A 27,140-nucleotide genomic window follows, 5' to 3' on the forward strand; every position below is an offset into this window, starting at 1 on the left:
AGCACGATTGTGCACATTGACTGGTTACCGCTGTCTGTACGGAACACTTTGTAACCAATCCGATCCCTTGGTTTGTATGCTCATAATAATAAAAGTTAGTTAAGCCACAAAATATGCATTGTGTTTCTTGGCCTTGACCGTTTAGATGTCCAAAAATTTGCACCAGAGCCGCATTTGCTTCCCAACTGTACAAAGCTAATAAACAGTCTAATAGCATTGAAACTATTGAGATGATTGGAAGCACTGTTACCAATTTCTCTTACGGATTTGGCATAATTCCAATATGTGTTCCAATAGGTACATTTGGCAATAAACCAATCGGATGACTATTGCAAAAATCCATGTGGCAATACAGAAGGTGCAATGCAGTGGTGCAACCAAGGGAGCAGAAGATGATCCAGTACAATTAATAATAATAATTAAATCAGACTGCTTTCCCAGGATTAAGTGTAATAAAGGGATGGTTATGAACATAGTTGGGGTTTGTCAATATGCAGTCTAAGCTGTCTCCAACATTAAAAAATGTGTAACAAACAGGATATATGGCACGAGGAAATGAAGATGTTAGTCATTTGTATATATATTGTAGAATTTCCATACAGCTCAGATATGCAGCTATGTCCGTAACAGTTGTAAATTGTAACAGTTCCAAATAAGTTGTAGGGTGCCATCTGCTGGAATATATACACTTAGATCTAGTAGGAAAATACACCAAACAAGCAATTTTGAGCGAAGCATATTTTATTAAGTGTACAAAAAACAAGTGCAAAAATAGTGAAATAGTGACTCGTAACCGCTACATACGCATGGCGCTGCTCTAAGTAACCTACACATCGCTCACTGATAGTGATATGTTGAAATGTGATGAAGAAAGTTTGGTTCAAACAGTAGTGGGATCGTTCCATGGTGCAGTCTGGAAGGACACAAAGATTGCAAAATGTGGACTTGGACTCTCACCAGTAACAAGTACCAGCTGATGAAAAAGTACAGATTCCATCAGCACTCTCCCTTTCATAACTGCATCCATGTGTAAAAAACATTTGCTAACTATGCTTGACATTTTCAAACCTGCACATACACTAAGCGCACACCTTTTGCCCATGAGCTACAATTTGTTCATTCAACAGACACGCAAAGACATGCACGAACACTCAAGTGGCTAACTCACAACTAAACCACAGTAAACTGACCAGCGTCACAAGACATCGCTGCAAAGGCTATGTGGCAGCTTTTCAATACATTGGATGGGAGCAGATATACGGTAAAATCCAGCATGCAATGACATCCAACTTCCTCAATCACACCATATGGAAATGATCATCTAAATACAAATGGGTATATATATATATATATAGAAACACTGCCAAAAACAAGTTATTATAGTGAAGTGAAGCAGTCCCTTGGTCACAGCTGTAATTGAACCAAAAAACTGACTTCGTAAATGTGGCTCCTAAATGCATGACAAAAACACTGAACAGGGATATGAGCTGGACCCAACTGTAGTCTAAAGGCCTCGTGGTTTGTGTGATGCAACGCAAGAGAAAAGGCACAAAGCTTGTGGATTTAGGGTGGGGCATAAAAACACACCACCAGAATCCCAAACATAGCAAACACCCTCCCACCCACTGGATCAAAACACTATTACACCAGTCATCCCACACATCATTTCAACCCTTTTCCCCCCCATTTAGAGGATGGTGCACTTTGGCTTCTTTTTCTTTTCAGACTCCTTTTTGGCTGGGTCGACCTTCTTGGGACCATACAAGCTTGTGAAACAAGCGTGAGCTGAAACGGGCTCCCTCAGACTAAGCATCCATCTGCCTTTGCCATAGTATGCCAGAGAGCCCAGTTCCATCTCCACCAGCTCCTCCTGTTGACCCTCCTGTTCCTGTAGTGCCAAGATCTCCAGAAGGTCAAGCCCTGTCTGAACTGGCTCCACATCCTCTGCGCAACCCAGGGTGATGTGGGCACGGCTGCCGAGGGGCAGAGGTGCAGGGGGAGGAACGCCAGACTCTGCCGCCGCCGCCGCCTCAACCTCATCAGCTGGCCACAGCACCAGCTGATTCTCAGTGAGAGAAACCCGTGCACCAACCGTGCGAGGCGTGACAAAGAGGGCGCTTAGAGACAGTTCAGATGCAGAGCCATAAAACTCCTTCACAGCCTGCAGAGAGAATTTGAGATTAACAGATACCAGGAAACAACAGATAGGGGGGGGGAAGAAGAAAATGATAATACAAAAGAAATACTGATCGAACCATGTCATGTAAATCTATCAATAACACCAGTAGGTTCCATTGGCATGGTCAATTCAGACTTACCGGTTTCTCAGCATATTCCGTAGCTCCTTCTGCCTTGCCATAGTCACAAAATTTGGTAGTGCAATGAAGGGGTCCTTTGGGCTGGAAATACTGTTCAAGGTCCACCTCCTTTTCAGCCTCACCCGTGACTGTAACACAAAAAAACAGCTTAGTCTCACAAAACATGTAAAAAGCGTTTCTAATATGAGCCGATTCTATGACACCTCTCGATCCCTGACCACTTCCACTGCACCAAGCGTCTAGTTACTGAGCCTACTCACAGTCAGTCAAGTGCTTCTTGAAGGCCTCGAGTGTGTCCAAGGTCTTCAGGAAGTCCATGGCAGTGCACCTGACCTTGTCCTGGATACCGTGGAAAAGGAACCAGCCAAAGAACAAGGGCAGGGCTGTCTCCTTATATGGCTCCATCATTGCCTGAATCTGGGCCTCCTCTAAACCACGACGAGACTTCTTGGCCAGCTGTGCAAAATCGCTGTTCCACTCAGTGCGGGGCTCCAGAAATATGGGCACCAGCCGATGCTGCTCTGCCAGCTCTCCCAGAAGGACCAACTGATCATGGGTATGGTTGGTGTCATCTACCACCACCACAGAAGCAGCTGGTCCTGCACTGCAGCACACCACCACAGCTTCTTCCAGTGCCTTGTACGCAGATGCTTCTGGGCTCTCTGGTTTCACTCCATGGTCATCAGCACAGCACACAGTGCAGAGATCCTTGTAGCTATCAGCGATAGCTTGTGCGAGGAGACTCTTCCCACTGCCGGGCAGGCCTCTAAGGATAATAAGGGTGCGGGAGGTGCGCAAGGTAGCCATGGTCTGCTTTTCCTGCAGCAGGGCAAAGGATAGAGATCCAGGTGCAGGAACAGGCTCTTCCCCCTGTGATATCTGTACAACTTGCTGCTCCAATTTCTTACTCTCTACTGTCATCTCCACTGCTACCACCTCCACCGTTACAGTCTCAGTTTCTTCTGGCTTCTCAACGTCCACTCCCTTCACGGTCACATCTTCAGATTGTGCTGGTTTCTTTGTCACCTCCTCCTTGATTGGGCTCTCTGCCATGACGTCCTCTTCAGTCTCTTTTGGTTTCTCTGCTTCTACATTCACAGCCTTTGCTTCCAACTGTGGCTCGGCCTCTACCTCATGAACTAGTTCTGCCTGCGCCGCCTTTACGACTTCTGGCTTTGTCTGAATATCTGGTTCCACTGCCATCACCATCTGGACATCTGCCCGTTTGTCAGATTGCTCTGGCACTTTGTCTTGGCAAAGCTGTTCGACATCCTCCGGTTTCTGTGACTCAGGCAAAACCGGCTCCGATAGTTGAACCACCACTGGATGGCTTGCCGCCAGTGGTTCAGCCAATGGGAGAGCTTCTAGGGTTTTCTCTGGCAAGTTCTGGATGTTCTCTGGTTCCATGTGTGAAACTGGATCCAGAACTTTCTCCACTGATCTGCCTACTTCAATTTTTTCTGGTTCAGCCACCTTCTCAGATTCCACCAATTTGTCAGTACACTCATCAGGTGACTGGTTTGCCACCATTTTGATTTTCTTACTTTCTTCAGCCGATTCTGTCACTGCAGTTGTCATGTCATCAACTTTTCCATTCACTGTTTCATTGGCATTTAGAGGCAGCTGTTCAGTTTCCTGAACTGTGACTGGCAGTTTCTCAGGGTCGCTGTGTTCCCCATGTAACTCTAACTTTGATGCTGGCACTGTTTCTGTTGCAGTTTTCAGCAGATCCTGAGTCTCAGGTGCAAGGTCCAATACTTTGGTCTGTTCAACATCCATGTTTTGGTTCCTCCTTGTTGGGGCGATGAACCATGTACCTTATAATACAAACAATGACGTTTAGTCTCATTTCTTTTTGTATGAATTAGTCTTAATTTCTGTTTTGTTTATATTGGACTTTACTATATTGGGGTCACACTCAAGGTACTATACAATTATGTCAGGTTACTTCTTAGGCAAAACATTTATCTATTTTACAGCAGCTCAATATTTCACCACGAGGCAAAAAAAGTAGGCCTAATGAAGTTGATTAAACAATCGTAGTATTGTGCATGCACTGGCGGGGTGGGAAAAGAACACCTGCTACCGATGATAGCCTCAGCTAGCCCTTTGTTTGGCGAGTCGGACAACCTGGTTGAACTACGCACTTAAAATTAAATCAACACGAGGAACAATGATTGTTTATGCGTGCAATAAAAAAAAAGAACTGCTTCTGAGAAACGCATATGACGCAATGCAATAAAAAAAAGAGCATGGTCATCCTGTGGGAGACAAGACAAGTTATTGAAAGACATGTGGCATGCAGTATGCGATTAATATGGTTATGAAAGTGGATATTCATTTTAGTACAAGCGTACTAAACGTGTCTAATGTCGTGGCTATCCAGTGCTATAATGTAACAATGAAACGATGGACTGGGAGTGGCAGCGACCACGCTAGACAACAAATGAGCGTGGCATTGTCCTTCACCCGTAGAAATGCAGACATTTCTATAATATAAACTATCGGTCCCCATGTCAACGTAGACGATTGTAGATACAACTTTAAATTAAGTTTGAAATGCATGACAAATTGGTAATGACAATAAATTAAATCTTAAAACGAATGAACAAAAAATGCATAGTCCCAAGTTTACTTTGAGAAACAGTATACTTTACCAAGTCCGTTATCCTGCCAAGAATGAGCGAAGTGATTCCCCTTGATTACAACTCGATTCGCACAATAAGTATGCTATGCCAGCGCAGCGCTGAGAAATATGCCCTGCACACAGGAAACAAAACGGAAACTAAGGGCTCTTGAGCACGCGCAAGGTTTAGATGAGGGTGGAGTATGAGTGGGGTACACTCCCGATTGCGCGTCCCCGACAACCACGGAGACTTATGTAGGCTCAGACCATGTTTCTACACGGGTGTTTACCAAATACTACTACAGTAAGAGAGGGCAAGACTGGGCTTGCAAAAGCTTTAATAAATGCGTCACTGCATACATATCAAAACAAATAAATGACAGTTTATCATAAGATATCGGCAGAGGATCAAATACAATCCAATTAAATATGTAAATGTATCTCTGTCAACCCCTGCCAATCACCAGATTTTTTTCTCCTGCAATGTGACAATTAATATACACTCAGTGTGCTCAGTGTGTGTTGAATGTGACATTTTTTATTTGTATGCCTGTGATCTCCAGGTTTTGTTCATTACAGGACATTGTTTCCCAACAAGCACTCAAAAACCCAATCACGTTGTGTTGTCTGTCACTGTGCAGATTGTTGCTTTGCATCACGGAGGGCCTGGAAAGACATGAAATATCTTGTTAATACGCTTGTAGGCATGGGTAGAGTACAGACTAGACCAGACTTGACTGAGATATGGCAGGTTGATTAAACCTTATGAATAGCATCTCTGGCAGGGTCATCCTGGAGAAGCTTGGCTGTGTCCAACGCTCTCTCAAAGTGAACAACACTAGATTTGAAGTTCCCAAGTTTCACTGACAGGAGGCACAAAGCAATAACAACAATTTAGCTAAATTCTATTCACTGGCAGAGGAAAAGGGAACTGTAAGGAATGAGGAACTGACACTAATGTGATAACATGGCTCAACGCGCAACACTTACACTCTGACTGTGCGACCAACACACACGCATTCAGTTGCCACTTTTCATCTGTTATTTCATCGGCTGCTAGGAGAGAGCGAATGCCATAGTCACGCGCTTCTGCATAGCGTTTCAGCTCCAGGTGGCAGCGGCCGATCTCATGAAACAGCCAGGTCCTCTCCAAACCAGCGTGAGCCAGAGGTATCTTCTCCTCCCAGCTAAAACGGGTTTCAAGTTCAGAGAAAAAAAAGTTATTTCTCCGAACTGTACTGCAAAACAAACGACTCCCTTATACTGTATGTCATTGAGATTCAAAGTCTACTTACGCAACAAGAGCGTGATGAAACTTCCCAATCCGGGCATACACCCTGCCAATGTTGTCAAGAGCCCGAGACTTTGCATCTGAGAGCTTGCTGTTGCGCCGAAACGCCAAGAGGAGAAATACTGATGATCCAAATAGTTTGAGGTGATATTCTTGATGAAAGGGGATGCTTACCATTGTTTGGCCAACTCCAGGTCCTTCTGATGGCTGTGCAGAGCCTTGTCCATATGCCCCAGGTCAAGCAAGGCATTCCCAATGCAACTGTGTAGGTTGCCAAGCACCTCCTTCTTATTGGGCACCGTTTCTTCAGACCAGAACTGTACTGTTTTTAGAACTTCTCGAGCTTTCTTGAGGCTACCCTCTGCATTGCCTGCACTCAAGGCTAAGAGGAAAAACATACAATAATGTAGCAAAACTTCTAAGCCATCATTTGCAGCTTTCATGTCTCTCTTACCTGTATCAATCTCCTCCAGGCTCTTGAGCACGAAACGGCTGGGGTCAGAGGGGGGATTCTGACGGCTCTTGTTCCATTTCTGCTGCGTGAGTTTACGATCCCTCTCCCGTGCATAGATGGGCTTCTGCTGTCGCCAGAACTCAGTGCGAGTGTCCAGATAAGTGATGCAGTTCAGGATGACGTCCTGCAGCCTCTCGCCACCCCGCATCTTACCTTTCACCAAGTCTGGAGACCATTTATAAAACCATCTTTAAAGTGTGACATTGCCAAATACCCTTCTTCCTTGATTAGTATTGGTAATGAGTATTAAACGAAATTCCTTAAAGTTTCAGCAGAAGGTCAGAAGTACCATTTATGCAAGAGAGGTTAGATCAAACAGAGGCAGAACACTGTCCACTAATGAGTGGGGGTGTTGATTAGTATAACAAAGAAAAAACACATTGGCTCAACAGCTTACCCTCATCTTTCAGTAACTTCTCAAGGTACTCCTTGTCACTATATAGCTCCCCAAGCAGCTGCTTGGAAGTCTTCTCACCCTTTGGTGTTTTCTGGCTCTGCTGCCTCAGTTCCCTCCTCAGCGGGTGAGCTAGTGTCTTTTGCCGCCCCTTCTTTCCCTGTCAATCGGATGTAGAGTGATCTAAGATGATGCCCACGTGTACGAGGGGAAGGTGATGTGTGATGGACGATGTTCATTTTGAAACTTGAACTAACCTCATCACTCTTGTGGAAGAAGGATAAGTCCCCTTTGTTTTCCAGTTTGACAGAGGAGGGGCCTGGAATGGCACAGAGACAGGGGTTTTAAATAAGAACAAAAGACAGCAACCTGTGAGTTATTCAAATACAGCCAGACGCTGAAACCTGAAGATGGCAGACTTCTACAACTTACTGCCTACAGAGTTGTCAATAGCTTCTTGAGCCTTCTGGATGCCCAGTCTAAACTCCTGTAACTCTGGCCTGAGTTTGTGACCCCTGTGGAAAAACACCAGTGCAAATTCGAAGTCTCCCATTGTGTACAAGGCCTCTGCTTTCTGATACAAACCCTGGAACGATAGTACAAAACCCACATGTTCAATTAACATATTTTCCAGTTAGAAAAATTATGATCCTTCTTTTCATCTTCGGCAAAATAGCACCGCCTTTGGTAATTGTATGCGATAGGCTAGGAATACTGGAGCAGAAATTTGCAATCGGTCTAAAAACACATGAAAATTAATGTGATTCTGAGAACATTACAGAAATATGATTGATAGTGTCTCTACGTTTAATGTGTCAGTCTGTTTGGATTATCAACACCGGAAAATAACACCTTAAAAAATTCCTTGTCCTGTTTGAGTGACGCTTCTGCATCCCGAAGAGCATTTTCGGAGTCCCCCATCTTTACATAGCATTTCGATCTGGCAACCAGACAGTTTTTGTCGTCCGGCTGGAGAATCAATGCCTGTAACATGTGTTTTCAACTGATTAACATAATTCAATACACTACATGATAACACATTATAGCTTTCTAGCAAGATAGTTTGTGTGTGTATTATAGGGTAGAGCTAGCAGGTGCCTGGTCTTGATAATATACAGTACTGTACCGTAGAATAGCTCTCTACGGCTTTGACATATTCCCCTTTCTGATACAATTGGTCTCCCTCTGCCATGTATGTAGAAAATGTGCTCTTGGGGCCTTGGTCTCCTTCCGTGTCAGACATTATGAACAAATCTTTCTTAGCGTTAGGCAAATAGGGCCTTTCTCTATGTTAGACAGCGACAGCAAGGACATCAGTGGCAAGAAACAGCAGTGTGTCCCATCGGGGTATCCTAGCAACCAGTCAAACAAGTCCTCTAGTTGCGAAAACATCTGATCTTGTAGACTTTTACCGAAGGTCATTGAGCACTTATCTGCCCAGAGTTACAAAAGCTGGACAGTGGTTTTTGATTGTAAAATATCACCGATCAACGTGTCATTTTCAGTCCCCTTATGCATTATAAGAAAGACTAGTCTCAACACTGCCCTCTTAAGCCTATTCGAGTAAACTATAGGATTGGAATGAGTCAGAGCAAAATAACAAATACAACTGAAAATGCTGCTATTCCGTTGTCCCAGACGACACATGAAATAAAGACAAATATGATACATTTCATGGGAGGAATCCAGAGGCTAACTTTATTTACATGACTGTGTGGTAGTCAATGTTGTTCCAACTTATGATGAGAGATGAGAATGCTTTTATTTTCGAAGTGCACCAAATGGACAAAACATCCTACTCAGCATGTTAACTTGATTATCTTCTTCATGTCATCGTGTATGTAATCCAGATGACCGCAATACGTTTATCAATTCTTTATTTTGATGACTAATTTGCGCTATATATTTGAAATGATTTGTTTGCTTGATGTAGTTGACAGATGTCAGTTATTCACAGATGCAGTTAAGTGCAACAACATTTTCCTGAGTTTGTGCAATTAAGAAGCTAGTCCTTGGTGGCATTTTCATAATATAAGCATTCTCATCTAGAGCTTAGATACTCTATGAAACACAACATTTACATATATATAAAATAAGAAAAGAAAAACAATTTGGAAAACAGTTATCAACTATAAACACAAATTAACACTTTACATTCCAGTAAAATGTACAATGCAGCAACCGGTGAATGGCAACATCGAACATAAAACTTGAGGTGAGAAAGCCAACCACACAGAAGGTGAAAGTGCTAGCTTAACAAGCCAACAAAGCCATCTCTTCACTGAACATGAACAGTTCATGAACAAATATGATCTCCAGCAGTTGTGGAAAATCAATTCTGAACCTTAACAGTTCCTATAACATGGGGACAAGTACACAGCTGTCAGTAAGCATATCCACAGCTGCTGAATTTTTGTTCTCGAGTATACTGGTTCAGAGGAGAGGTGTTCGGCTATAGCAATATTACAAGTTGCTAAGTAACCCATGTAATTTCCTCCTTTGGAAACGACTGGGCAAGAAACTAACTTGCATGCTTTGAAAAATTCCAGGAGAGCGGTTTAAGAGGCGGTTCATGGCATGCTTACTGTCCCAAAGCTTCTCAGAGGTTTCTCCATGGGTCAACTGCTCAGACTTGGTAGCTACACCATCACTCTTAGGAAACATTGCATGATTCAAGCTCTTACTTGGTTCGGCCACCATTCTCTTTAAAACCTTCAATGTAACCAGCTATTAAAGACTTCCAGACAGTTTTTTTTCTTTTCTTTTAAGGAAACCAACTCAAAACCAGTAATAGGTGTACTTTCAACTTGCTGTACAAGCACAATTCGTTTGTTGCATGGTGTCATTGGATAGCATTCATTTAGTCAATGGCATAGACAGTCTGACTGAGAAAGTCAGACACGTTAAAATGAGGGTAGGTACGAGTTATAGAGGGTTGAATTTGTTTATGTCCATGATGTTGGAACGGCAGGGGTATTGGATTCCCAACTTAACCAAACTGGAAGAAGAAATTTCCTGGTCCAGATGCTATAATACAAAACACACAAGATCATTATTAGTAGTTTGTTTTAATATTCTTGACCTAAATAACCCAAATTATTTTGATAGGATAAAAAGAAAGAAGTGCCGTTTCCTGGTATACGTACATGAGTTACCTTCGAAACTATAGCCTCCTGGTCCTCCGAAGAATGCCTTGAAAATGTTGTTGGCATCAAAATCTGGGAAAGACACAAACACATGAGTATGTTCCTGACAATCAGACACAACACTTCTAACACACTGAAGGCAGTGACAACCATAGATATATATAAAGACTAGATGTCTTACGGCGGAGTCTAGAACGTCCGCACGTGGCGGTCAATTTTCAACCGGTTTGGTTTGTTATCAACGTCAGAGATGTCGTTATGCCACTGCATGCTTATGAATTTTTATTTTTTATATAGAACAGAAGTATGCAGTGGCATAACGACATCTCTGACGTTGATAACAAACCAAACCGTTTCAAAATCGGTTGAAAATTGAGCAAGTTATGGTAATTTAAAAAGTACATGTAGCATCAACACAGTGTTATGGGTGAGCGAGTTAACTGTAGCAAGATGGCCGCCAAGTGCGGACGTTCGGCTCTGTTGTCCGGAAACGCGGACGAGACATCTACCCTTTATATATATCTATGGTGACAACCCCCTCCTTCCTACATCCCCAGGTGCTAACCTCCCATGTTCATGCCATCATCCTCCAGGTCCTGACCGCTGTCGTAACGAGATTTCTTCTTGGGGTCGGACAGCACGGTGAACGCCTCTCCGACCTCCTTGAACTTCTTCTCCTCCTCCTTCTGCACCTCCGCACTAGCTGAACTGTGACGGTCTGGCGGAGCAACAGGGAGTCAGGTGGCTGAGCGGTTAGGGAGTCGGGCTAGTAATCTGAAGGTTACCGGTTCGATTCCTGGCCGTGCAAATGACGTTGTGTCCTTGGGCGAGGCACTTCGTCCTACTTGCCTCTGGGGAGAATGTCCCTGTACTTACTGTAAGTCACTCTGGATAAGAGCGTCTGCTAAATGACTAAATGTAAATGTAACAGAACAGACCCTTAAGCGTGGCGGCATCCTGCAGCTCTGGTACATGTCGATCGGTATGACCAGTCCCCTAATTCCTACCTGGATGGTGCATGAGGGCTCGTTTACGATACGCCTTCTTGATTTCGTCCTCGGTAGCTTTCTTGTCCACGCCCAGCACCTTGTAATAATCTTTCCGCTTGCTCTTCTTCAACTCCAGCTGTGCATTCTTCAGAAGGTGCTTGTGCTCTAAGACAATGAGACACAGTTAGACCAAGATGAAAAACCATGAGATAAAACAGGGATAGAGAGAGAAACTCAAAATATGAGTTTCAGAGGTGAACTCCCAACAAGGAGACAATAGGTGGCGCTTTATTGTAACCGAACCGGCTCCTTCACAACAGTGTAAAACGACTCTCAAATGCATGTGAATTTAGTTTGGTGAAATAACAATAAATAATGAAAGGACATTGCTGAGAAAATAGGGCATCGTGTTCTAGAAAGGAGAGGCTGAGTCATTGATAGAGACAGATACCTTTTGTCTTCTCTGTTTGGTAGACCTTCTCATAATCCCGCACTGCGTCCTCATGCTGCTCGATGTCCATGTAACTGCAGAACACACACAAACAGGAACAATCACCAATATTCCCAAAATCGGAAAATCTCTACTTCCACGTAAAAAAAGACCGTTTAAAAAGTCCTGGATAATAAGCAATGGAATCATGTGAAAGGGACTTGCTTCGGATAAAAGTGCCTGCTAAATGACCTAAACGGGACTGTAACATACGATTGATGGTCTCTTAATTTCACTCGCACTCATACTGAACTGTCCATGCATGTAGTCGCCACGCTCACGCCAGACATTGACGTACCATTGCGCTCTCCGTAAATAGGCCTTGATGTAGGTCTCGTCCAGCTTGATTGCCTTTGTGCAGTCTTCGATGGCCTGCTCTAGTTTTTTCAGCTTTCAAAGGAAAAAGAAAAGGAGAGTGAGACTGAGATGCTGGCCCACTTCTGGTGGTTAGATAGAGGGCAGCAAAACAAAGAGCAGAGTCAAAGATATAACAACACAAAAAAAAAAAAACACAGTAAGTGGGTGCTCACCAAAAATCTGAATGTGTATAAATATACAGTATATAAATGTACGAGTGTGCATATAAACTTACTGGCTCACAAGGCAAACCTTTTGACAGAACAGTAGCTTGTATTGTCTTAAGTTCATCTGTGAATCGCTTTCAGAGTGTGTGACTTCCTCAAGGATTTACAACTGATAAAGATAGGGGCCCTTTACATGTATTAAGTATGCATCAGTTCTGCGCAGATGAAAAACTCATCAGTACATTTAGGGAAACGGTGTCTATAATATCAAGCCTTAAAACGATGGATACCAAAACAGACAAAAAGTGGATACAGAGACAAGAGAGATGATCTTCCTTGTGCTTCACCTTGGATCCAACGGTGCCCCTATTGCAGAACAGCTTGGCGTTGGTTTTGATGTTGTTGGGGTCTATTGTCAGGGCCTCAGAATACAGCTCATAGGCTGTCTCATAATTCCCCTCCTTGAAAGCCTTGTTGCCCTCCTCTTTCTTGGCTTTAAGTGCTTTGGCATTCTGGAGTAAAAAAGAAAATACATTAGGGACCACTCTGAGAAGCACTCTACATTAGAATCAAGCCGCTGAGAATGGAGATTTTTTGTTGTGTGTGATGGTTCAATGACGTTTTGTGGTGTTCTTCAACACAGGAGGTCTGAGGGCACATATCCATATTGAGTTTTTCTCTGGCAGAAACTCGCTGGAGGAGTGCTGAGGACCACTTCAACCCAGTGCAAGCAAGTAGCTTAACCCTTGTGTTATCTTCGGGTCATTCTGACCCATCAGTCATTGTGACCCACCGTCGTATTGCGACAGATTTACCGCATACAAAGACAAAGTGAAGCCTTTTCTTTTAACCGTTGGGCTGTCTCAGACCCCCCACATTGCGAAGGTTAAAAGAAAATTATTTTAATTTGTTTTTGTATTGGGTAAAATTGGGTAAATACAACAATGGTTCGTTATGAACCTTTGGGTCATGTGACCCGAAGGCAGCACGAGGGTTAAACAACATATTCTCGGATAAAGCTATGAGCTCATCATTAATGGACATTCATTTCTCTGACTGTTGAGTGGCTAGCAAGCTGAAAAAGAGCGACCGAAACGGTACCAGCGCCTTTCTGAAAAGTTCAGAGATTTCAACTAGAAGCGCTCGGAGCGGCAGCCCTTTTTTCTCAAGGCAGCCGCATGCACCATCTCCTCATTAGGAACAAGTGAAAAAAATACTGGCATTCAGAAAAAAACGCTGTATGGACACTCAGCCTTACTCTGCAGGCGAGGCGAGCCTTCTCGTGGTCAGGGGCCATACGCAAGGCCTGGACAAAGAACTGGACAGCCTTGTCAATGCAGTCCTCATAGTACAGACAGAGGCCTCGCACGTACAGAGCATCCCCATTGGTCGAGTCCATCCTCAGGATATCACTGTGGCCAACAAAAACAAGACACGTTTCTCTGAAGGAGAGTCGTGCATTGACTTATTTCAAAAATCGCAATCCGGATGTCATTAAAGCGGTTACCTGGCTACGGACTGAGCTTCCGGGTAGCGTCCCAGCAAGGCCAAACACTCTGCTTTGAGTACTTTGAATCGGTGGCAGGCTGAGGTGGACTCCAAGGCACGGTCCATACAGAAGACAACCTATAGCAACCAGAGCCAGAGAGACACAGTCATGTCTAGAACCCCGGAACACATGTCATAAAGAAACTGAGAACTACGACTGCTTACCATTCTAAAGTCGCGCTTTTCGAACCCGATTTCCGCCATCTTCTCATACTCTAGGATCGAGTCTGCATTCTTCAACTGGATTTGAGACAACACTTCTCCATAAGACATGCTTGATATAATAAATCACTGTCATTTAGGTATTTGCTACTTAATAGAGTGAGCAAGATTGCGAAGGGACAGTTTGCTGTGGTTCATTAGGTAATGCCCAGACAGTCTGACGCACCTCCTGCTGTGCCTGGCTGTTGTCAGGTTCAAGTTCTAGAACCCTCTGGAAACAGCGGCTGGCAGCCATGGCGTTGCCAAGAGACAGATGGCACTTTCCTTCTCGTAGATGACCCTGTGGGACAATTGACTCATAGTTCTCATTTGGGCCTGTGACACAGAGACATGAAACATCCAAGAAGTCCAACACTCCCAAAAGCAATTATTTACATGCTACCATTTGTCTTCACTTCTAATCTACCGTGAAAACTCTTAGTAGTACTAGCATTACAGTAAGAACCAATTGCTTACAAATGAGGGGTAGTCTCCTCTGTAAAGTCTACCTTCATAAAAGTGTCATCTAGCCGCACTGCCTGCTGGGAGTCTTCCAGCGCCTCTCTATATCGGCTTAGCATCATCAGTGTAGCTGCACGGTTTCCGTAGTAACTGGCATTCTTGGGACACATGTCTATCAAGAGTATACAACAACTTTCAAATGAAATTCAGTTTGTCAAAGTTCATTTTGTTTGTTACTTGCCACAGTGCACATAGCTGTTCATTTGGAGACAATAATACACAGTGAATGGTTGAAAACTTCACAAACTTTACCTATTGCCTTGGTGTAGTAGTTAAATGCTTCAGAATAATCCTTTTTAATGTAGTAGGCATTTCCTTGTTCTTTGAAGCCCTCCGCTTCTCTGACAGATACACAAGACAACAAAAGTATTATGACATAGATTAAAATATATATATATATAAACTGGACAATGTTGACAATAATTATGTCCGAGAGGGCTTACGACAGAATTGAACAAGAGGACATAGTTTAAATGAATTGTGTTGAATACTGTCTCCGAATATATTAGGACTGTCATCAAACATGGGTTAGGTCTCGACCTAACCTATGTGTTGATAGTATGCTTGTCACATTAAACATTCAAAACACACACCTGCTCTCACTAAGTGACCCAAGTAGTAGAAGGCTGAGGTGGGTGTAAATCTGCGTCAAAACTGAGCTTCTAAGGCATGGGTGAGTTAATTTTGGGTTGAGGTTGGGACAGGTCTGCTACACAAAACCAGACTATGTATAGAAACAGCCACCACAGCAGCACAGAATGCTAGATCCAATCCAAAGACAGTCTCGAGACGAAATAGACGTGCGTAGTACATGAAACACATGACACCCTGTAGGGCACACTGACACTGCTGGCTTTTTTAGGAAGCTCCGCCATGCTTCACACTCACTGATGTAGTTCAGATCATAATTATAGATTGAACACATACAGTCATTGTCAGCTGTCTAACGCTGTATCAAAAATATATTTAAGTTGACGATATGTCACTACATATTCGGCCTGCCTATAGCTGAGTCAGAGTCCAATAATTGTCAGAAAACGGAATGAGGCCAAAAGAAAAGTTAATTCTAACGATTAACCAGCTTGCTGCTACAGTGGTAGCTAGCTAGCTGGAAAGCAGGGCTAGTGCTATTTAACGCGCTGTAGCTAGTCTGACAGTATCAAATCGCCGGAAAAAACTCATACTAGGTATTGGCACTGTTTTATTACATTCAAGGCGTGTGTTGTCAATTGTATTTAGCTGTGCCCTTATGGTTACGCACCTCTCCAATTCTTCGTCACTAAGTAATTCCATCTCTTGGTCCATGTTCACATCATCATAGTCCACATTCGCCATTTTGCCGAGACAAGGGGCGGGGCTGAAAACAGCGAATTCTCGAATTTTGACAGTTGCTCCGCCTTTCTTCTTGGTTACGTCGTTACGTAGACAGTAAACAGGAAGTCCCCAGTTTCCCAGACGTTTATCTACTTCTTTTTTTTCCCTTAACGACAGTCGATTGAGCTTTAAACGGGCAGTAAAATTGCTTGCACCGACAAACTCATCAGGAAATTGTTCGAGGTGAGGCTTTATTGTAAACATCTAGCCATGTTCACTAGTAAATACAGTTAACTAGCCATCTACCAGAAACTACTAATGGCAGCTACAATGCCTAGCTAGCCCACTGTAGCACTGCTGCAGCTAGCTAGACTAGCTTCTTCTTTCGTAAAGTAGTATGTTTCTATCGTATGTCCCCATTTTCATGTGCATTGTGCTTTACGTTATCTGGAAATGGCTTGTTTTATAATGGCATTCTTAACGAATTACAGATTGACCATGGGCAAAAGTTGTAAAGTGGTAGTGTGCGGTCTTGCTGCTGTTGGCAAAACTGCTGTATTGGAACAACTGCTCTATGCCAACCACATTGCTGGTAGGTTAACGGTTATTTTTGCTTTGTTGTTATGTCACACTATCTAAAAACAAAGGGTGCCATCATTATCAATTTACATAGTAATTTGTATCTGCAACGCACTTTTAGGTTCTGAATCCATGGAGACGTTGGAGGACATCTACATAGGGTCTATCGAAACTGACCGCGGCACACGAGAGCAGGTGCGCTTCTATGACACCCGGGGACTGCGGGATGGACTCGAGTTCCCTCGCCACTACTACTCATTTGCAGACGGTTTTGTGCTTGTCTACAGTATTGAAAGTAAGGAGTCATTTAAACGAATGGAGGCCCTCAAGAAGGACATTGACCGCCACAGGGACAAGAAAGAGGTCAGAATCTTAATCCATTTGTGTCTAGTTTATCGCGTGAATATGTTTACAAAATGTCTAAATGAGATCCCACCTATACAGTTTGAGGCTAATGAAGGGCTGTTTGTTCACAGGTGACTATTGTGGTTCTCGGGAACAAGCTGGATATGCAGGACCAGAGGAGGGTGGAATCAGACATGGCCCAGAACTGGGCCAAGACAGAGAAGGTCCGACTATGGGAGGTGTCAGTAGAGGATAGACGCAGCCTCATCGAGCCTTTTGTCTACCTGGCAAGTAAAATGACCCAGCCTCAAAGCAAGTCCACCTTCCCTTTGAGTCGCAACAAGAACAAGGGGAGTGGGTCTGTTGACAGCTGAGGGGACTGTAGGATGAGGGTTTAGGAGGTCAAAGAGGAACAAGAGAGGAAGCAGTGGTGGGAGGAAAAGAGGAGGAGATTGCGATTAACAGTGAAGGAGAGAAAGGAGGGGTGATTGGTAGATGAGGAACACAGAGAGTTGATGATCATATGTACAATCACACATGGTGCACACTGCACAGATTACAAAGACTGCAAGAATGTACACAGACTGAATCAGAACTGAACACTTGATCACTGATCTGTGATGGAACTTAACACTGATGGCTAACCATAAACTCATATTGATTGTTAAAGAAGTTGAGTGTACAGTACAGGGAGGAAGGAGGACAAGGGATTCATGTACTGTCAATTAATCAGGAGATCTGTTACACTACTGACATGCCCTCCCCTCAGAGAAACTGTGGAAGCATGTTCTGTCATTTGTGTCATTTTTAAATACTTTATTTTTCCAAATGTAAAAAATACATTCCTCAGTTTTTGTACCCCACTCTTGAATATACCAGAAAATATATACCGAGATTTGTTATAGTTGATCAGCTTAAATAACTTGCACTAGTTTTCACTAGTTTTAGCTTTGTTAACACTCACAGATGACTGATTTGTTTGTGCATCTTTATACCACATTTCAACTAAAAACTGTTGTCCGATTCAGTCTATACAGTATTTATCTTTTAAGTGTGTGGAGATCTGACCTTTGTTTGCTCGTTTTGTAAACAAATAAAATAAATTCTGCACCTTACTTTGAGTTTTGATGATTTATTAATGAATGGACAACTAAATTGTCATTATGGCATTTTATATTATTACTACATTCTCAAGTCTCTTCTTTTTTTTTTTCATAAACAGTTCCGGATTATCTTGAGTTACATTGAATTACTGTGACCAGCAGAGGTCTCTCCTCTCCCTAAGGATATAAAGAATCCCTCCACCTTCCCATCAAGGGAGTGAGTAGCACATAGGGAAGGAAGGGTGATTTTCAAAGCCTACTGTAACAACATGGAGTAAGAATTAAGGAAGTTCAGGAGGATAAAACACCACACCATAGCTCCCATCTGCCCCCTCGTATACACACCCTTTATTATCACTTAGATACCTGAACCTCATCAGCTAATCCAATGTATAACTTATGTATGACACAGTTCTCAATACCATGCACTCTGAGCAGGTTTTGGGCTCACCGTTTGTGTTCTGGTGGCACATATAGGGAGTCAGGTGGCTGAGCGGTTAAAGAATCGGGCTAGTAATCAGAAGGTCGCTGGTTCGATTCCCGGCCGTGCAAAATGACGTTGTGTCCTTGGGCAAGGCACTTCACCCTACTTGCCTCGGGGGAATGTCCCTGTAATTACTGTAAGTCGCCCTGGATAAGAGCGTCTGCTAAATGACTAAATGTAAAAATGTAAATGTAAATATTCATCTCAGGTAGCAAAATTCAAGTGCAAAGAAACAGATGTAGGCTTCGGGCCCTGTGGCAAATGAAGCAGGGCCAAAGAGCAAGAAAGTCAGAGAAGTTTAAACAGCATAAATTAATCTGCCAGTAGCTCAACGTGGAGTAGCTGACTGGAAAGGTTAATGTAAGCTAATGAGAAAAAGGTAATGTAACGTGTCTGAAATAAATACTTCACTGACCTTCCTTTTACTTTAGAATGATCATGTTGTTTTTGTGACAGTATACTTAATAGAAAAAGGTATGCCTTGGATCGTTGTGAAACAGACCAACACATTAACACCAATGTCAAATCTCTACATGTCAAGTTCAAACTGGTGTATGGGACTTCAACTCTTAATATATTACTTGCTTATGTGTTGCACATGTCTGCACAATAAAGTGTTTCACCTGCTATATTGACCTTCGGAAGAAATGTGACACTAACAGTACCATTTGATGTAGACGCCCTGCACACTACAAACCAGAGAGCAGTGACCTGTCCCTGCCATGATTTATGATGCAGCTTACCAGAAAGACCGCAGCGGCCACAAAATGAGTCATTTCCCCAAGGATGTTGCTGAGAGAAAAAAAAGAAATGTCCTGTTATCTCTAGTCTGACAGTCTTCTAGTGCCATTTCAAAAACACAAAACCCATACCCATGATTCCAGCGAAGGCTCCACCCCTCCCTTGGGACATAAAGCTAATGGGATTGCAACCCCCCTACCCACCTCGGCGTGAAGACTATTTATTTTAAACCTGTCAGTTCCTACAGTGACCCTCTAATCGCAGTGTTTCTCCCCAACACTAGGTCATCTAGAGGTTTATGATATGAGGATTTATATGGAGTGAAGATGATGCAGCCCTCGCTGGCCTGTTTGAAATGAATATCCATCTCTACGTTTGGACAGTTTTTTCAATCTGACCTAAAGTGATTAAAGGTTAGACTTCCATCATTAAAAGACACAATAAATCACTGAGTGACATTGAAGTGATTGTTCTTTTTTCTCCACCTTAACCACCACCTAGAAAATAACAATACAGTTGAAGACAGGAGGCAACGTTATGTAAGTATATTGGATATTGTTAACCTGTGTAATTGTGAATGAGGAAAAAAACGTTTTCCCAAAAAACGGAACTATACTGTCATTATGAAGTGAGTCACTTTAAATAGTGTGACATTTGTAATCCAATAAAGCAATAAATAATGACACCGGAAGTGGAAGATCTAATTGATTTATTTCACTCTCCAGTCTTTTTGTCTCTCTCACATTTTGTGTTGAACTTTGCATTATCTATACATACTGAAATAAAAACATTTAAGCAAATAACATCTTATCAAAATATCTTTCCTTCACCGTGGTACATCATAAAGTCATGGTAGTAAAATGTACAATGAACACGTGACAAAGGCAATACAATAAATATTGGCCATGTCCCCTTATAAGTTATTGTTATTTTCTTCTACATCATCATCACCATACATGTTCTGTAATGTCCAGTTTGCTTTGAATTGAACACAACCGGTCACAGATATTGATATGTACTGTACAGCTGGACACACATAGTGAACCCATGTCCTTGTAGAAGGAGAACAGAGAGCAAGGAGTGTGGGGGCGGAGCCACACAGCACGTGTCACTCCACACGTCTGTGTCACACAGAGTCGTCAGACACATCGATACCACTGTCATTGAAAGGAGAAGGTCGGGCAAGGTCACCGTGTTCTTCAGCCAGCCCAGACCACTGGCTTTAGTCACAGTTATGGATTATCTGAAGAAATGTTTCCCCTGTTTGACACCAGGGGAGATTTTGTGCTTATCTGATGTTTCCACAAGGGGAGCATGGCATGAGAAAAACACACTGTCCATCGTCATGGGGATGGGCTCACCTTCATGCGAACAAGGACGCAGGACGCAAATAAACAAGCTAATTGAAGGAAACGCACAGAATGATTGGATGTTACAGCACATCACAGTCCAAACAGTGGAGTGACAGATGCTCATTTGATTGGCATTATCATGGCAAGGGCAGCAGACGCGCCTCAGAGACAACAAGAGCAGAGGGAGGGTCTACGATCTGGAGGACGAGATCAGGGGAGAGAGCAAGCTATAAGGTACAACACTGACATGGGATGACTCGGAATCCAGTTGGATTCCATGGCTTTTCGTCTTCTCTCTCTCTCTCTCTCTCTCTCTCTCTCTCTCTCTCTCTCTCTCTCTCTCTCGCTCTCTCTCTCTCTCTCTCTCTCTCTCTCTCTCTCTTCTCTCTCTCTCTCTCTCTCCTTCTCTCTCTCTCTCTCTCTCTCTCTCTCTCTCTCTCTCTCTCTCATCTCTCCTCTCTCACTCTCTCCTCTCCTCTCTCTCTCTCTCTCCTCTCTCCCCTTCTCTCCTCACTCCCTCTCTCTCTCTCTCTCTCTCCTCTCTCTCCTGGATCCACACAGTCCAAGTGGGATGGTTCAGTATAGCCATCTGTGGGGACTATGCTGCAGATAAGGAGATTATAGAAGGCTCTAAAGTATAACAGCATCTTAAGTGTTCCTTGGCACAGATATCCTCATGTGTCAAGCACTCAGCTAGGACAGAGGCAACTGTAGAAGATCTCGGCAGTGTGGAGATTTTGACTGCCAAAATTAATAGAAAAGAAGCACTGGTGTAATTTCTGTCACCTACGCAGAATTTAGGGACGAGGGAATATCAAATATACACAGGCAGTCACTTCCGACAGGCCTTCACCCAGCGAGCATGGTGGAGCATCCATGTAGCCATTCAAGATAAATAACTGGGCCAGCAGAAATATGCAAATACTTTCTTGACACACTCGGATTCCTTCACAGAATCTCTAATCATATGCAGTTCTATGTTTTTTTTTTTATCATAGTAGTACCATAAAATATCCTTCTTACAGTGTATTCCCCTTCTTAAGACTCCCTTTTGGCCACACACACCTTTATTGCTAAAATAACATCAAAGTATAGCATAGAACTATGCAGTCACAGGGCTCTGTTTTCATCTACTGTGACACTTTGCTTTGAGTATGGCTCTCCGATTGGCTTCAAAACAGAGCTGTACTAGTCATCTAGCCCCCACGTTACCCCTTAACTGTACACAGTGATCGAGTAAAAAGGTGCGATACGGCACAAACCCACGACTCAAATATATACTGTCCTAAGGGTAACCAGCCACATCCTGTGTCCTGCTGCAGGGCTGCATGGCTGTTATTTTACCCTCCGGAGTGAGCAGACCTGCAGCTACAGCCTGTGTAGGACTTCCTGAATGTATGGTCCTAAAGCAGAAATGTCCAGTACAGAAATGTTCATGTACTGCTGAATGTGGAGCCCTGAGAAAGCCAGGGACTTAACAAAGGTCAAAAATCCCATGTGAGGAGGCCTGTGTATTCCATATCTGTTGTTTCATTGGCTGTTTAATCAACCTTTAGTTCAACTCCAGAGACAAAATAAATCACCCAATAACTTTGTTTGAACATTTGTCTCTTGTAAATAAACATAATAAAAAGAAAACAAGTAAAAAAACTAAAACAATTGCGAACAAGCAAAGTATTTTCCTTTACAGCATATTCCTACTGTACATGCAGTACAGTACACAGACAGAAACTATTCTCCCCTAGTATAGCATTTCATCATAATATAGATAGAACAATAGCATTATCCACTTTAATAAAATCTCTATGATTACTCTATAGATTCTACATATACAATTTGACTTAAAATGTCTTTATTTCAGATAATTTCCCATTGAATGATTAAGAAACAAATAGAGGAGATCATAGGCTGGTTCACTGAGAGGTGAGACTGGGGCGAATCACGACCTGGGGCGAATCACGACCTGGGGCGAATCACGACCTGGGGCGAATCACGACGCTATGGCAAGGAGGACTTGGTGGCTTCGTATTCCCAACTAACTAAAAGCTTCTGAGATGTAGAGCAGCACGACTGGATGGCTATTACAAGGTCTTCAAGACAGATGGCACTACTGCATTACACACTATACATCGCACTGAGGGAACAACAGAAATGCATAGGATTGTTCTTCATTTCAATGTCGCCAAAGCAGAGAGCAGAGGAAATGGATACGTGTGGTGTTTGTAAAGTGTTTGAGATATTTGGTGAGACAGTGAGGAGGTATGGAAAGGGGTAGGAGGAGGGAGGGGCATGGTGATATGTGTGGATGCAGCACTTATCCATCCATAATGTTGTTTTGTCACTTGAATCTATATGAATGTTCTCCCCGGGTCCTCTTCAGAAGGTGAAACACAGCAGCGTCAACAGATCAAACTGAAGCATCCTCTCCACCATACAAGAGCAGCTATTTATGGATCAGTTCAGCACAGCTGCACACCATGAGATTGTGATTGACCATCAAGGGCAGAACCATCAGAACAAATCGTCATTGTACATGACTCTTAAGTGACTTTCCGCTGTGTGGGAGTTTAATGGAGCCAAGATTCAGATAGACTAAAGCCAACTCTCATTATTGTCTCACACTGAGAAAATATAAAAGTAAACTTATTGGATGTATTGCTTAAAATCGACACAATATGAAACTCATGACCTGCCTGAGTCATGGTACAGATTTTTAATTACAACTTGATTGTTCTGTTGATATCAAAATGCTCTGTCAAATATGTGATATTATCAAAGCACCCAGAACAGATTAAAAGAAGAGAAAAAAATAACATGTATATTTTTTCCATTGCTTTAAGTAACTACGGTGTGGTTGCCATGCCACTGTGCTTAGTCCCCATCCCTGCCTAGTGAGGAGATTGACATGGGATCATCACCCACCCACATATCCCTCCAAGAGTCTGAACCTCACTGGGGGAGTGTGAGGGGGAGGGGGTCTGCCATGTCATTTCCTCCCCTTTGTTTTGTGGTGGGGAGAAATTGCCATCCTTTTCTTCTCATCAGTGTCTGCTGAGGCAACAGTGGCAAAGAAAATGAATGGTGAGGATGAGGGGAGGACAGTAGGGGGGAAAATATTCAGTTTAATCACCAGAGTGGATGAAGGCAGTCGCGGTAGATTACAGATCTTAATATACCGCGAGACATCTCCTTTTTTAGACTGGCAAGGCGAGAAAAAGAGACAGTAAGAGCGCAGCGGCTGTACAATAGAAATCATCCAACAGAGCAAAGGTCTTTATCAAGCCACATCTGCAGCTTGAAACAAAATCAAGTTGACAACCTGACCTTTTCAGGACCTTAATGAGTGCTTAATCCAAGGGATGCAGGGTAAAATGAGTTATGAAATGCCATGTTTGGATGTGAGTCAGAGCGAAACAGAGAGGGAGAGAAAGGGCTTAATAATCTAATCAGCACATTAATTCAGGGTTGTGAGTAACAAAAGAGCCCAAGCAGCAAGGTTGGGAGAAGGGTGTTGGTGCAATATAACCTTTGTGGTCGAAAAGCTGTTGGCTTTTGTGGCAGCAAAGCTTGTACAGTGTGTTCTTGAAGTCATTTAATCACGGATGCATGTCTGGTGTTGATGGACGTGTTCCAGTGTTTCTGCCCTTCTTTCATGGAGACAATTCACAAGGACACCAGCTTCACCGCCATCAACAGTCCTATGCTATGACATTTGTTTGTCTGCTATATTCATGTGTTGGAAATCCCACCACCACGACCCTGATTGCTTTAAGGATCTGAGGAAGAGTTTGTAAATCCCCCTCGACAAGATGACAGACGTCTTCACTGATACAGAAATATGACTTGGTCTCACTTGCCCTCTGTGACATTGCTTGTAAAAAAGGGCTGTACAAAGAAAAAGGGGTTTGATACGACTTGCTTCCATGACCTTATTAATGTCAACATGTTATAAAAGATAACTTAGAAGCAAAGAAAAGTTACTTTGCCAGGCATCAAGTAAAGGGACCTTATTTTGTGGCAACCACACTAAACATACATCTACACTTCTAGATTTTTGTTCTCTAATAAATTACACAATAATATGAATCATCCAAACCATTTCAACCCATGAAATGTCTGTAAAAGACACTCCCTGTACCAGTCACTTCCTGGAGGTGTGTCCTGTTTCTTGGGCCACCACAGAGGGCATCAAGGGGAGGCAGGACTTTGGCCTTGGGGGTGTGTTCTCCATGCCAGGAGCCACCAGTCGGTCCCATACCACTCTGGGGCCCAAGGTTAGTGTGCTTACTTGCTCTCTCCATCCTGGCTCTTGCAGGCTGCATAGTTTGCGGTGGCCCTTATCGAGTGGGTCACAGTAATGGAGGCTGGGGGCTGGTAGAGGGACAGGGTGGAGTTCAGAGGGACAGGGGCCATGTCATTAGTAAGGAGAGAAGATGATGGGGGTGTGAGTGGCCCTCAGGGGCCCCGGGGCAGGCCGGAAGAGGGCTGGGCCCAAAAAAGGTGTCTGGATGAAGGTTGCAGTGCCTGGGTGGCGGAGGGCAAGCGGATTGGTTGCCATTGTGCACAGAGTGGGTGGGTTGAGGGGGCTTGGCAGAAATCCAGTGGTCAGGCTCTTGGCCAGTTGCTTCTGCAAGGCCAGTTTGGTCTGGGAGAGAGATAGATATAGAGAGAACGAAAGAGAAAGAGAGAGAGAGAGAGAGAGAGAGAGAGAGAGAGAGAGAGAGAAGGCAATACATTGAGAGAGAGAAAAGTAGATACACAGAGGCTCATTTCCATTCCATTTCAAATTTGCTCAAAGAAGTGTACACATTTACTCAGCGGACATATTTCCGACAAACCTAGCACTTCTTGCACACAGTTACCTTGGCTAAACACACTCACGCACACGCCCTCTCGACTAGCATCCCCAGGGCCCCCCCAGGGGCTGTCTGAAGACTTCCCTCACAAGCACATGCTCGTAGACACACAGCACATCGACTAGAAAACAGACAACAGGCTCCGACCATTCAAAAACACACGATTCAGATTTCCATAGCACTATGAGCTTCTGCTTTTGCTGCTCATTCCCGTGCCCCTGACCAGGTTTGCTGGCTGGCCAGCCTAGTCCAAGCCCCTCCCCCCGGCACTGACCTGAGAGGAGAGGGAGGCGAGGTTGTACTGGCTGAACACTTTCTTCATGGCAGACACGGCCCCGCCTGCGTAGCCACTCCATCTCACGTTCTGTAAGGGTCGCGGGCAAGGAGCGAAGAGGAGGATGAGGAGGACAAGGAGGAAGATGGTCGTTGGGAGGGGGGGGGGGGGGGGGGGGAGGGGGGATTGGGAAATTCACACAGGACAGGAGCACAAAAGTGATTAGCTGACAGTGCTGATTCAGAGTACTGTTGTCGGCGCTCCTCAGCGGGGTTAATGGAGGGGCTATTTCAGCCCCGTCTGAGAGGCAGGGGACTCATTCGGCATGACAGAGCAGCGTGTTTAACCTCTCTGACACACAGGCATGCTGGCTCACCAAGACAGGCAACCCCTTGAGGGGAAAGAAAGGAGGAGTGCGTGTTTGTGCGTGTGGAGTCAGGTGGCTGAGCGGTGAGGGGATCGGGCTAGTAATCCGAAGGTTGCCAGTTCGATTCCCGGCCGTGCCAACTGACGTTGTGTCCTTGGGCAAGGCACTTCACCCTACTTGCCTTGGGGGGAATGTCCCTGTACTTACTGTAAGTCGCTCTGGATAAGAGCGTCTGCTAAATGACTAAATGTAAAATGTAATGTGTTTGCGTGCGTTATGTGTGTGTGTCTGACTGAGTGAGTGGACGTCAGTGTTGGGGGTCAATTCAATTTGTTTTCAGTCAATTCCGCAAAACTGAGAGGAATTTATTTGAGAATGTATACATTTTTATCCAGTTAAAATGTCACATTATAATACGTGAGCATATCCATGAGTCTGTCTACCAGCATTCAGTATTTGCAGGTGTATGTGTAGATGTGTACGTGTGTGTGTGTGTGTGTCTCACCGCTAAGCTGGAGCTGGGCTGGGTCTTAGTGTGGGGGCTGAACTTGGGTTTGGGGGGCTTGCCTGCCAGCCGGTCCTTATGTCTCCTGCTGTTCATGTGCTGGGGAGACCAGGAGAGACGACTAACATCAGTCTGAGGCACAGGAGAACCACACTGATCAACAACGTCAAGTCATCACTTCCTGTGTGTCTGACTTGAAGTTCCGATGACTAATGTGAGCGACCTGGCCATACATTCAACACGTAGAGCTGTACAGAAAATAATCACTTTTACATCATCTCTGACTTCACGTTTCTGAACGATATGTCAGTCCTCTTCCAGCTAACACATTTTATCGCTAGAGTACGGAGATTTAAATGGTGTCACTGGAATGCATGAAGGCTCGGTTCCCATACATGCCAGCATGTAGTCGATCTTTTCCATGACCTGTGTGAGCGAGCGTTCACATCTTCACAGTCCATTCCACAGCACAGATGATGGATTCAGTGACCATCACAATGATAGCAATTATCAACATGGAAACAGGATGTCCTTAACGTATATATGCCAACAGAATCCCATCATAAACACCTTTGACGTCAATATCTTACATTAACGTGTCGCAAATAGCCCTGAAAGATTGAAAGCCTGAACAGTCCTTATTAAAATTCATGATAC

At 43.8% G+C, this 27,140-nt stretch overlaps 4 protein-coding genes and 1 long non-coding RNA gene across 6 annotated transcripts in view; 1 reads left to right on the forward strand and 4 right to left on the reverse strand.

Annotated features, from left to right (window-relative positions):
• Positions 1–723: 723 nt before the first annotated feature.
• LOC134006980 (outer dynein arm-docking complex subunit 4-like) lies at positions 724–8,659 on the reverse strand. 2 transcript variants are annotated; one of them, XM_062446104.1, is made up of 12 exons: positions 8,270–8,659; positions 7,996–8,127; positions 7,576–7,729; positions 7,401–7,462; positions 7,147–7,303; positions 6,690–6,914; positions 6,410–6,617; positions 6,240–6,326; positions 5,935–6,131; positions 5,707–5,807; positions 4,976–5,610; positions 3,706–4,135 (listed from the first exon to the last, which is right to left on the reverse strand). In XM_062446104.1, exons 1-11 carry the CDS (start codon positions 8,384–8,386, stop codon positions 5,575–5,577), a joined length of 1,476 nt encoding a protein of 491 aa, XP_062302088.1. In that variant the 5' UTR covers positions 8,387–8,659; the 3' UTR covers positions 3,706–4,135; positions 4,976–5,574. The 2 variants fall into 2 exon arrangements, with proteins under 2 accessions (XP_062302080.1, XP_062302088.1); XM_062446096.1 differs by lacking the exons at positions 5,707–5,807; positions 5,935–6,131; positions 6,240–6,326; ... (5 more) ...; positions 7,996–8,127; positions 8,270–8,659 and adding exons at positions 724–2,161; positions 2,319–2,446 and having other exon boundaries at positions 2,579–4,135; positions 4,976–5,186.
• Positions 8,660–8,813: 154 nt separating this feature from the next.
• dnajc7 (DnaJ (Hsp40) homolog, subfamily C, member 7) lies at positions 8,814–15,948 on the reverse strand. The gene is made up of 14 exons (XM_062446270.1): positions 15,825–15,948; positions 14,816–14,904; positions 14,551–14,675; positions 14,229–14,342; positions 14,006–14,080; positions 13,800–13,918; positions 13,551–13,704; positions 12,640–12,804; positions 12,067–12,158; positions 11,730–11,803; positions 11,297–11,443; positions 10,855–11,007; positions 10,290–10,361; positions 8,814–10,170 (listed from the first exon to the last, which is right to left on the reverse strand). Exons 1-14 carry the CDS (start codon positions 15,896–15,898, stop codon positions 10,133–10,135), a joined length of 1,491 nt encoding a protein of 496 aa, XP_062302254.1. The 5' UTR covers positions 15,899–15,948; the 3' UTR covers positions 8,814–10,132.
• Positions 15,949–15,980: 32 nt separating this feature from the next.
• On the forward strand, positions 15,981–17,916 carry nkiras2 (NFKB inhibitor interacting Ras-like 2). Its single transcript, XM_062446820.1, has 4 exons — positions 15,981–16,120; positions 16,369–16,469; positions 16,578–16,819; positions 16,933–17,916. The coding sequence occupies exons 2-4, from the start codon at positions 16,376–16,378 to the stop codon at positions 17,173–17,175; spliced, it is 579 nt and encodes a 192-aa protein (XP_062302804.1). The 5' UTR covers positions 15,981–16,120; positions 16,369–16,375; the 3' UTR covers positions 17,176–17,916.
• A 3,512-nt stretch (positions 17,917–21,428) lies between these two features.
• LOC134007442 (uncharacterized) lies at positions 21,429–23,311 on the reverse strand. The gene is made up of 2 exons (XR_009928040.1): positions 22,462–23,311; positions 21,429–22,410 (listed from the first exon to the last, which is right to left on the reverse strand). It is a non-coding gene; the product is annotated as an uncharacterized LOC134007442 (long non-coding RNA).
• A 142-nt stretch (positions 23,312–23,453) lies between these two features.
• The window catches only part of znf385c (zinc finger protein 385C), a 42,760-nt gene continuing 39,073 nt past the window's right edge, over positions 23,454–27,140 (reverse strand). The window contains exons 7-9 of the mRNA XM_062478590.1: positions 26,484–26,582; positions 25,612–25,701; positions 23,454–25,126 (exon numbers count right to left, since the gene is read on the reverse strand). Of these exons, the coding sequence (XP_062334574.1) occupies positions 24,899–25,126; positions 25,612–25,701; positions 26,484–26,582 (417 nt within the window). The 3' untranslated portion in view covers positions 23,454–24,898. The remainder of the gene's footprint in view (positions 25,127–25,611; positions 25,702–26,483; positions 26,583–27,140) is intronic.

The sequence above is a fragment of the Osmerus eperlanus genome, chromosome 2 (assembly GCF_963692335.1).
Source record: "Osmerus eperlanus chromosome 2, fOsmEpe2.1, whole genome shotgun sequence".
NCBI classification, from domain to species: Eukaryota; Metazoa; Chordata; class Actinopteri; order Osmeriformes; family Osmeridae; genus Osmerus; species Osmerus eperlanus.

Bases quoted from the DNA above. Each gene is read 5' to 3' on its own strand.
- nkiras2 (XM_062446820.1), top strand. From the start codon at position 16,376: ATGGGCAAAAGTTGTAAAGTGGTAGTGTGCGGTCTTGCTGCTGTTGGC. The intron at 16,470-16,577 runs GTAGGTTAACGG...ACGCACTTTTAG, and splicing joins CTATGCCAACCACATTGCTG to GTTCTGAATCCATGGAGACG. The intron at 16,820-16,932 runs GTCAGAATCTTA...GTTTGTTCACAG, and splicing joins GCCACAGGGACAAGAAAGAG to GTGACTATTGTGGTTCTCGG.
- LOC134006980 (XM_062446096.1), bottom strand. From the start codon at position 4,097: ATGGATGTTGAACAGACCAAAGTATTGGACCTTGCACCTGAGACTCAG. The intron at 2,447-2,578 runs GTGAGTAGGCTC...TTTGTGTTACAG, and splicing joins CAAGAAGCACTTGACTGACT to TCACGGGTGAGGCTGAAAAG. The intron at 2,162-2,318 runs GTAAGTCTGAAT...TTCTCTCTGCAG, and splicing joins CGGAATATGCTGAGAAACCG to GCTGTGAAGGAGTTTTATGG.
- dnajc7 (XM_062446270.1), bottom strand. From the start codon at position 15,898: ATGGCGAATGTGGACTATGATGATGTGAACATGGACCAAGAGATGGAA. The intron at 12,159-12,639 runs GTGAAGCACAAG...TTCCTTTGAAAG, and splicing joins GGGGCACCGTTGGATCCAAG to CTGAAAAAACTAGAGCAGGC. The intron at 10,171-10,289 runs GTACGTATACCA...TTTGTATTATAG, and splicing joins TAGTTTCGAAGGTAACTCAT to CATCTGGACCAGGAAATTTC.